The following is a 9,400-nucleotide window of genomic DNA, read 5'->3' on the forward strand; positions in this document are numbered from 1 at the left end:
CCTCCCCCCCCTCACAGGTCCACAGCATGATGCCCCCCAATTATCCCCCACCGGGTTATGGCCAGTATGGGAACTACTTGCCCTACATGCAGCAGCAGTGGCCGCCCATGTACCCACCCCCCAACATGACCCTGCCTCCTCCAGTCGTCCCCGAGGAGTTCCCCTCCAGTCTGCCATACAAACAGCCCTACAGCCAACCAGCCCCTGAGCTGGGAGCCAAAGGTCAGTCACTCACTAAAAGGGTATTTTGCTTTTTTTTCTCTTTGGTGGCATAGTTTATTGAGCGGGTGGAGATATTAGAACAAAATCGAGGTGGAAACAACAGGAGCTGATGGTCACGCAGGTTGTAGAATAATCTATATTTAGATAAAAGCATACAGTCCAGACTGCAAGTATTTGGACATTTAGCCCTGTAATCCCCCCACCCCACACACACACACACACCACCACCACCACCACCACCAATTAGTACCATGAAATATCCTGAGGCCAAAAATTGCCATTCAGCCCTGTGAATGACTGGATGATTACTCATGCTGTCTTGTTGTGTCTCCATCCTCAGGTTCATTGAAGACCTTTGTGCTGGAGGGTGAGAAGGAAAGTTCCAAAGTCAGCAGCCATGACAGGAGAGTGTCTGAGGAGCAGAACAACGAGAGCCAGAAACAGAAGGTTTCACGGCTCCTAAATCTCACAGGGAAACACATTAACCGTTATACATGGGGAGTAAAGGGTAAAGCAGTCCTGTTGTCAAAGGAATTGAGCCTGTTCTCTTGTTTTTTGTCTTCAGGTTCTGGAGGAGAGAGAGAAGCTGAAGCAGGAGAGAGAGATCAGGATGAAGAAGAAGGAATATCTGATGAAGGAGCTGGAGAGCCTCAGGAAGCAGCAAGGTGAGTTCACTCAGGTGGTTCACCTCATTTCAGATAACAGAGAAATAATAGTGCTTTGTGCTTGGTTTCAGAAATGCCTTGTTCAGATGGTGCTGTGGATGGCTGCCTCAGTTATGTGGTTCTGTGTGCTTTTGTTGTTGGTTTTTGTCAAGTTTCTGCAACCCTTCAGGGAGTAATTTTAGTAGAGATGAGCTCTTGAACCTTCAACAGCTCGGTGTGATACATGGTCTGTGAGGGGCTGACGCCAAATGAAGACGACAGGCCATATATGCAGAAGAGGAGATGTTAAAACGACCACATGGATTCTGAGCTGGCTGTTCTGTTAGCGCTCACACAGTCGGAGGTTGGAGAGGAATCGTTTCTATCTGGTGTGGTCTGGTCTGTTCACACTGCTGTGGACACACCAGGTCTGAGGCACTGGGAGGGAAATTTATCTGGGATATTGATATTGTATTTAAGATAATTTATTATACCTATTCCTTGTAGGTGATTCCAGAGAACAGTTCTGATGGATCATCGTTAACTGAATATTGATAAATTCTTTTTTTTTTTCTTTTTTTTTTTTTTTTTTTTTGACTGTTTTGGCTCACCAGTCATGCGGCTTTATACTTTATTGTTCGACGTCCTGTGTGATTTCGTCAGCTGCAAATGTTCTTAATAAGTTTGTAGATCACACCCTAAGGAGTTAATTTAATGTTTTCTTGTGTGTTTTCCTGCCTTGTGTTTTCAGGTGAGCTCCTGAGGAAGAAGCGCAGGGAGAAGGATGGCCACAAAGACCCTTTGCTACATGAGATCAGCCACCTCCAGGAGGAGGTCATGACTCAGATCTCCAACCTCCGCAAGGAGCACGAGGCTGCCGAGAAGAAACGTAGCGAAATTGAGAAGGTGGCACTCATCCTTGGTCTGAGCCCATCCACCCGATCCCGCAGAACCAGCAAACCGGCTGAGGACCAGGAGGACGAGCCACCGCCAGAGAAGAAAAAACGGGAGGCAGAGAGGAGCCCTGAGGGTCGGCAGGTGTCCAGCAGCTCCACAATAAAGGTACAAACACCTGCAGAGGAGGTAACACAGGGAATTGTACTGAAAGTTACTGTTAGATGTCATAAGCTAGGGATCCTTACTGTCAGCCTTTATTGCACTACATCTACTCTGGCATTTCTCAGAACTTTTTAAAACCTATTTTCAATAATTCTTTTTCTTTTTTTAAAATGTGCATTGAATATTGTGAACAGAATTAATTTGATTTAGTTTAGCTGGGTTTATAGAGACGTGGTCAGCTGTCAGACATGGTTTCTGATGGAAACAGCCGATGAAGCTTAATCCTGAACTGGCTGATTAATGTGATGGATTTAACAAATTAGACATGTACTCAGCTGTGATCAAGGGTGTTTATCTCTCGCAGCTACATTAATGATGCATTTAAACTAATTTGACCCGAACCAGATGCTTTTGTTGTATTGTATTTATTTTCAACTGTTTGTCTGTGGATGTGATCAGTTCAGCATTAGCTGAAACAGGTCGTAGTGTCGCACTCAGCGGTGTCTTCCAACACTTTGTTTCCCTTCATGCAGTCGGACATGTACTAAGATGTGAACGAGTCTGTGTCCGGCAGCTTTGACATTTAAACCTTCATCTGTAACATGCATTAATTGTCAAAGTAAAGCTGAAATAACTGCCCAGACAGACAATTACAGACTGATGGAATGTTTTCACTAATTCTGTCAGCAACACTACATTAATTAACTCTATCACTTCTACTTTGCTGTTTTTCCAATGTACCGTAAATAAAACTTACTTCCTGGACACACGTCACATTCAGAGTGTGTCAGGAAGGGGATGGATTGCACTACTGAAAGGCTTTTAATGTGGACGTCTGTGCAGGAAGTGTTGAGTTTAACCGGTGAACACAGTTACTTAAAGAAAAAGTTAAGTAGGAGCTGTGTAGGGCTGGGTATCATTCCAAAACCTTTGGTACCAATACCTTGACTTTGATACTGGTTCAAAAACAATATGTTTTTCCAAACCAGTTTTATAAAAGCAGCTTAAACAAACATGCATTACATACTTCGATACATTTTTTCAGTTTTATTTTTCAATTCCTTAACATTTTTGTGCACTCAAAGCGGTTTCATAACCAAAAGACAAAAAATAAAACCTATTTACCACAGCCTTAAGTTTAGTTAACATTAAGATCAATAAATAGAAATGTAGAAAGGCATTTTTCGATACCCGATGATATTGAAGATGAATGCCATGAAAGTATTGAAATTCAATACCCAGCACTAGAGCAGCGTTACAGTATCACATGTGGATCGTCCACTGTCGAGGATGAGTTTCTTCTTTCTATCCAACTTTTCAAAAACGATTTTTGGTGATTGCAACTGTTGCCTTTATTTGCAAAAGATTGCCACCACAGTCTGTTCAGTTTACAGAGAATTCAGGTCTTGGTAAATGTATAAAATGTTTTAAATATTGTAAACCTTAGTTGACAAGATTGTCTGTCTAATCTTGTTATGCAGTCTGAACGTAGGTAGCTCTGTAAAATAACCCAGATAGCAATTTAACTTTACAGTTCCAATAGTCATGACAAAGTAGTGAGAGAAATAAGTTAAACTGGTGAATTTAATTGATCATAGCGTGCTCGTTTTTCTGACGCTTTGAAAACAAATTGAGCTTAACCGTTAAAGCGAGTTCGATGCTGGTATCGGTATAAAAAAGCGCGACAGCTGGATTCTCACAAGGCATTCCAGACTGGAACTGGATGAAGGTAAGAAACCTTTTAATTTTCAGATTTTGTGGAGCTGAGATTTAAAGCTGGAGTGTTTCAATGAGTGAGTCCTCACTGTGTAATCCTCTGCCTGCCATGTTGATTCTCCTCCATATTTGTCTCTTAGCAGACCTCGGCATCAAGGGCATCCCCTGACAAGCCGCCAGTCAGCACTCCAGCTCCGACTCCAACCCCGGCCCCGACACCACTCCTGGAGCCATTTGAATACTATGACGCTGGAAACCACTGGTGCAAAAACTGTAACATCACATCTGGTTCTATGTTTGATTTTTTCACGCACTTGCACAGCAAATTGCACCGGAAGGTTTGTTCAGCAGATGTTTCTTCGTATCTTACACCAATTTTATTAATGTTGTTGTCCAGATGTGTCAGCTAACTGAAACTTAAAAGAAAAAGGGTTTTTTTTCTTTTAAGGTCAGTTGGTAAAATCTCTGAGACCTTGCTTTTGCTTTAGAAGGAGGTGGTTTAATTTAATTAATGAATTTAATTTTTCTTTTCATATCACAGACTCTGGACCCGTACAACCGGCCCTGGGCTTCCACTCCTACCAAAATCATCAAGAACACGCTGTCAGAGGAGAAGCTGATGAAACCCGCCAAAGGTACTACATGTTCACCTTTTTCCCTGAAATGTCATTGTAATACTGCTTTGTTTGCCAATAGTTGTGGTTTGAGCCACTGAATTTTGTTAGCCGTCCTCTGCTTCCAGGTGGAGCTCATTGTGGATCTCTGCTGCAGTTTCTCTGTCTCTTAGTGAAAACAGTGCTAACGAAGTAACAAAGATACTCATCGAACCACAGAGGAGACTCCTGTCGACACCTCTGATGTCAATTCATTTGTTTTTCATTTCATCCTCAAATAAATATTACGTGCTGTAGTAACCTTTGGAAAAGTGCTTTAACATCTCAGTTCAGGTGTGTTAGGGTACTCATTATCTCAAAAGCTGTGCTCACTTTATTACATTTGCCATAGTAACCCTGTTATCACTGAGCAGTTACTGCACTTTTCCATAAGTCTCTACTGAGAAATACGACCACTGAACTCATCTATTTGTTTAAATATTTTATAATCAGGTGTCACTGCTCTAACCTTCTCCTGTCCTGATAGGGACTGGCAATGGAGACGTCCACCAGGTAAACATGATTGGCAGTTTATTTTATCCCCACCTGTGGGTTTAAACGATGGTGTATGTATTTTGCTGCAGGTTCGGAGTTCCTGCTGCCCATCAGAGGATTCTTCTGCCTGCTGTGTAAAGAGTTTTATGGAGACGCCATCTGTGCAGAAGAGCATGTCACCACACATGCTCACAATGAAAAATACAAGGTATTTAACTCTTGAGGTAAGGTGTTGGATTCAGTGAGGATGTTATGATGTCTTGGTGTTAAAGGGTAGTTCACTGTAATTACCAAAGAAAACAGCCCATTTTTTTGCTTTCTTCCAGCAGTATCTTTGTTCAAGTGTGGACATATCTTTCAGCTCTCATCCTAATACAGTAGAAATACATTAGATGTAGCTTGTGCTGCTCACAGCACAATGGCATAAAAATAAACTGCAACATCTGTTTAAAGGATGAGGCCTATGCTTGTGTTGTTCCCCCACAAACCGCGTCCAAAGACCAGCAGCCCCAGTGAACGTAGCGTCCTCATCTTTATGTGTGTGAGTCCAGACCCTGATCCAGCCTATTGCTGTGTGCCGTAGACATCCACTCTTGTCAACCAGCTATTAGACCTGCGATCCTATTAATCAGTATCCACTAATAATGTTTTTTTTTTTTTTTTAAGAATAGTGACATCGCAGAAATCAACTTGTCAAACTCTGCAAAGGAGACCGTTTCTAAATGCCTCAAACATATTTTTGACATGTACTGTTCCTGATATACATGCTGTAAGCTAAAATGGGCCCACCTCAAATTGTTGGTGTTTGTCAGGCTGATGTTCTGTCTCTAAATTTTCTATTCATGCCTTCTTCACCAGAAACAAATGTATGAGAATCCATTCTATGAGCAGAGGAGGAATCTGGACCGCCAGGCAGGACTGGCCTTAGAGCCAAGTGGAAAGAAACGCAAACACGAGGATGAGGAAAAAGGCAGCAAAGACAAGGAGGAAAAATCCAAACACAAAAAGGACAAAAAGGACAGAGAGAAAAAGAATGAAGCAGATGACGCTGTTCAGAATGAGGAGAAATCAAAAGTTATAAATGAGGAAGAGGGTGATAAGCTGAATCCAACCAAGAAAGGGGAGGACTTAAAAAATGTCAAGAGCCTAGGAGAGGAGAAGCCTTCTTACAGCAAAAAAGATGAAGAGGAAAAATATAAATGCAGCAAGAAGGATGATAAATACAGAAACAGCAGAGAGGAAGAGGAGAGGGGCAAATACAGCAGAAGAGAAGAGGATGACCGATACAAATACAGCAGAGATGAAGAATATCGTTACCGATATCGTAGAGACAGTGATGACGGATATGACAACTATCCTAAATACGGCCCGAGAGGTGACGAGAACAAGTATAAATACAGTAAATATTCTGACTTTAGATCCAAATATGACAAAGAGCAAGATGAAAGGAAATCTAAGGCTGAGAAGGAAGCTTTTAAAAAGCCTGAGTCTGCGAAACCAGCTGGGAAGCCAGAGGTCAACAAGCCTGAACCCCCACCAAAACCCTATGACCCACCCAAAATCTTCTGTGGACCCAGTCCAGCTATGAGGGCCAAGCTTCGCAAGCAGAGCCTAGAAGCCAGCAAACCAGCACCTGTGGCCACAACCACTTCATTCGGAAAGTTCACATGGAAGAAAAAGGAGAACGTGCTGGCAAAGGAGGCAGAGAAAGTCGCTGCCGAGTTCATCAAGGATGACGAAGCAGCTGTAAGCCAGCAGCAAGCAGTCCCAGTTGAGGATTCTTTTGCAAAGTCGATGGCTGTTGCTAAGGAGATTGCCCAGAAGCTGTCGGGCCACCACAACATGCCTCCTCCATGGGTGTCCAATGGTGCCAACCGGGGAAGGATCCGGCCCAACCTCCCAGCGCCCACTGCAGTCCTGAGGAAAACTGCTATGATGGGTAAACCTGCACCTCTGAATACCTTTCTCTCCATCAGACCCCAAAACACCAGTTTACTGGAGTCTCCTCCAAAATCACTGCCAGTAATCACTGACCCTCCTGGACCGTTCCAGGCTAGGCCTGTACCTTTGGTCCCCAAGCCATTTGAGGCTAACCCTCTGCCACCGGTGTTTAGACCTGCAGCTTTTGAGGTTAAACCTTCACCTGTGATTTCTAAACCAGCTCCTGTTGAGACAAAGCCTGTGCTGTCTGAGGCAAACATTCCACCATCTGAAGCTACTCCTGAGCCATCCAAGGCTAAACCTGCACCACCAGCAATGGTAAAGATTGTGTCTGATGTGGCAGCTCCCGGTGTTCCAGAAAGTGAGCAGACTCATACAGTGTTTGTCAAGCCTCCCCCTTTCATGAATATGGGTGATGGAGCTCAGAAGTCTGAGAAACTTAAGAGTAACTTGGCTGCAGCCAAAGCCCAGGACTTATTTGGAATCTTTTACAGCAGTATTAGTCAGTCAGGTCCTTCCTCCATCACCAAACCAGCAACAGATACCAGAGCTTTTGGGAGGAGTGCTGATAAAAGTCCACTTCCAGCCCCGCAAACACCAAAACCACAGCCTCTCCCCCAGTCCAAAACCCAGTCCCAACCTCCAGCTGAGGTCCATAAATCTCTACAACATGACTCAGATAGTTCTCCACAAGGTCCCCAAACTCAACCAAAATGTAACATTCAAATTTCATCAGTTTGGTCATTACAGCATAGCCCAGCCTCAACACCAGAAGTGGCTGAATCTGAAACTACTTCGCAAATGGCCAGACAAAAACTGTCTTTACCAGCTCCGTCTGAGGCTCAGAGTGTACCCCAAAACCAGTCCTTGACTGCTAAATCTGAGTCCCACATGGCCCCACAGTCCAGGCTTGCCGAGCTAAACGCAACGCCCCAGTCCAAATTCATTCCTGAAATCCAAACTGAGGCACAGTCTGAACCCAAACCAAACCTGGACACCCAGTCCCATCCAGAGACTCAGCCTCACACATTTCCAGAACCTGTACCCAAACCAGACCAGGACACTCAGCCCGAGTCTTCTCCAAAGACCCAGTCTGACACGGCTCCAGAATCTGAACCCAAACCAGGCCCTAAAACTAGAGGCAAGACAACTCCAACAAAGAAACCCCCACCTGCCCCCCGCCCTGTCCGCCAAACCAGATACCAAACCCGGCGCCAACAACAGCAGCAGCAACAGCAGCAGAGCCAATCTGAGCCAGAACCTGAGCTGGCTTCAGGAGACTCTGACTCTGCAACTTCAGACCAAAAGGGGCTGGCCATGTCCGATCCTGGCTCTGGCTCACAGCCAGAGGAGGGGGTACTCATTGAGGAACATCTTCAGGTGGCAGAGGTCACCCCTGAAACCCTAGGCCTTCCCTCTGACATGACCTCCCTGGACTTTGAATATGATTTTAACTTTGAGTAAAAGCTGAATGGACTATATTCTGGTAAACCACTCATGTATCCTGGAGGTTCAGAAGATCACACAGCTCAGTCTTTATCAAAAATTTTCTGGACTTTGAAGGCATCTGGAAGTGATGAGAAAGACGTTGCGCTGATGGACTTGAGACTTTTGATATACTATCCTTCACTTGTTTAACATTTAGTGAAACCTCTTTGTTCTGTCGTCTCCAGTTTTCAGCTTTCTGAAGGATTACATTGATCTCTGTGGATCCAGGTCCTGGTTGCTTTTAGTCTAGTTCAAAGGATCTTTCATATCATAAGCATTTCCTCTGAAGGTACCAGATCTAACAGTTAATTGATGTTGCTAACAAGTATTGGTCCTTTGCTTGTGTGTTTTAGAGGTCCACTGTAGAGCTCCAATAATCAGTCAACAGAAAATCAATCATCAGCTGATTATTAAAGACCCACTCTACTCAGAATGTGTTTTTTCTTGTTTTTATATCCGATAAATATCATCCTTCCACTGTACTGACTGTTGTGGATGTGCAGTTTGTTATTATTAACAGGCTGTTTTCACATTTCTCTGCTGAAGGGGGTGGGTATCTGTTTTCTCCAAAAAAATAAATAAATAAATCTAACTTTCAAAGAAGGTCGGGTGTGCTCTGAATCTGAATCTGAAGTTAGGATAAACTTCAGATTCAAGTAAGAGGAAACAGACTTCACTTCCCAAGTCTTGGGATCTAATACTGATGTAATAAACGTGGAACAGTACGTCTTTCTGCAGCCTTTGACTCCTGATAGTGGACAAACTCACCTGACAGTCTAGTGGTGCTGTCCTCAGCTGATATCTTTCTGCAACTTGAGCTATCGGTTGTGTGGATTTGAGAAGGTAACCCCCCCTTGTTTAAACATCAGAAAGGATGACAAACTGGCAGCTACTCTAAGTAAAAATGTCTGTCAGATTCTACATTTTGTTTGTTGATCACATGGATCTAGATTTACACAAATTTATTTTTATTCTGTATTTTGATGCAGCTCTTGTACAGTTGTTTGGAAACACTGTTAAAGAAGTTGGACATGAGTAGAAAAATGTGTTGCTGTTGTGCTGAAACTATACTGAAGGTGTTGTAGCCACACTGATAAGACAGATTAAAATCTGACACTTTTATATGCGAATGCCTCGATAATGAAATAGATGTCTGACTTAAGTCTCAGTGATTTGCTTCTA

The 9,400-nt window shown here is 43.5% G+C and overlaps 1 protein-coding gene across 2 annotated transcripts; it reads left to right on the forward strand.

The window, feature by feature from the left end:
- Positions 1-6: 6 nt before the first annotated feature.
- Positions 7-8,651, forward strand: znf318 (zinc finger protein 318). Of its 2 annotated transcripts, none has more exons than XM_020622307.1 (8): positions 7-222; positions 563-669; positions 788-887; positions 1,618-1,928; positions 3,782-3,979; positions 4,183-4,276; positions 4,879-4,997; positions 5,648-8,651. In XM_020622307.1, the coding sequence occupies exons 1-8, from the start codon at positions 27-29 to the stop codon at positions 8,192-8,194; spliced, it is 3,672 nt and encodes a 1,223-aa protein (XP_020477963.1). In that variant the 5' UTR covers positions 7-26; the 3' UTR covers positions 8,195-8,651. The 2 variants fall into 2 exon arrangements, with proteins under 2 accessions (XP_020477963.1, XP_020477964.1); XM_020622308.1 differs by having other exon boundaries at positions 3,785-3,979.
- Positions 8,652-9,400: the final 749 nt, after the last annotated feature.

Source organism: Monopterus albus, unplaced genomic scaffold (assembly GCF_001952655.1).
Source record: "Monopterus albus unplaced genomic scaffold, M_albus_1.0 scaffold277.1, whole genome shotgun sequence".
Taxonomy (NCBI): domain Eukaryota; kingdom Metazoa; phylum Chordata; class Actinopteri; order Synbranchiformes; family Synbranchidae; genus Monopterus; species Monopterus albus.

What these genes read in the sequence shown, in the direction of transcription:
- znf318 (XM_020622307.1), top strand. Translation starts at nt 27, where the DNA reads ATGATGCCCCCCAATTATCCCCCACCGGGTTATGGCCAGTATGGGAAC. An exon ending in ACAGCAAATTGCACCGGAAG is followed by an intron (nt 3,980 to 4,182) that starts GTTTGTTCAGCA and finishes TTCATATCACAG; the next exon opens with ACTCTGGACCCGTACAACCG. An exon ending in GCTGATGAAACCCGCCAAAG is followed by an intron (nt 4,277 to 4,878) that starts GTACTACATGTT and finishes ATTTTGCTGCAG; the next exon opens with GTTCGGAGTTCCTGCTGCCC.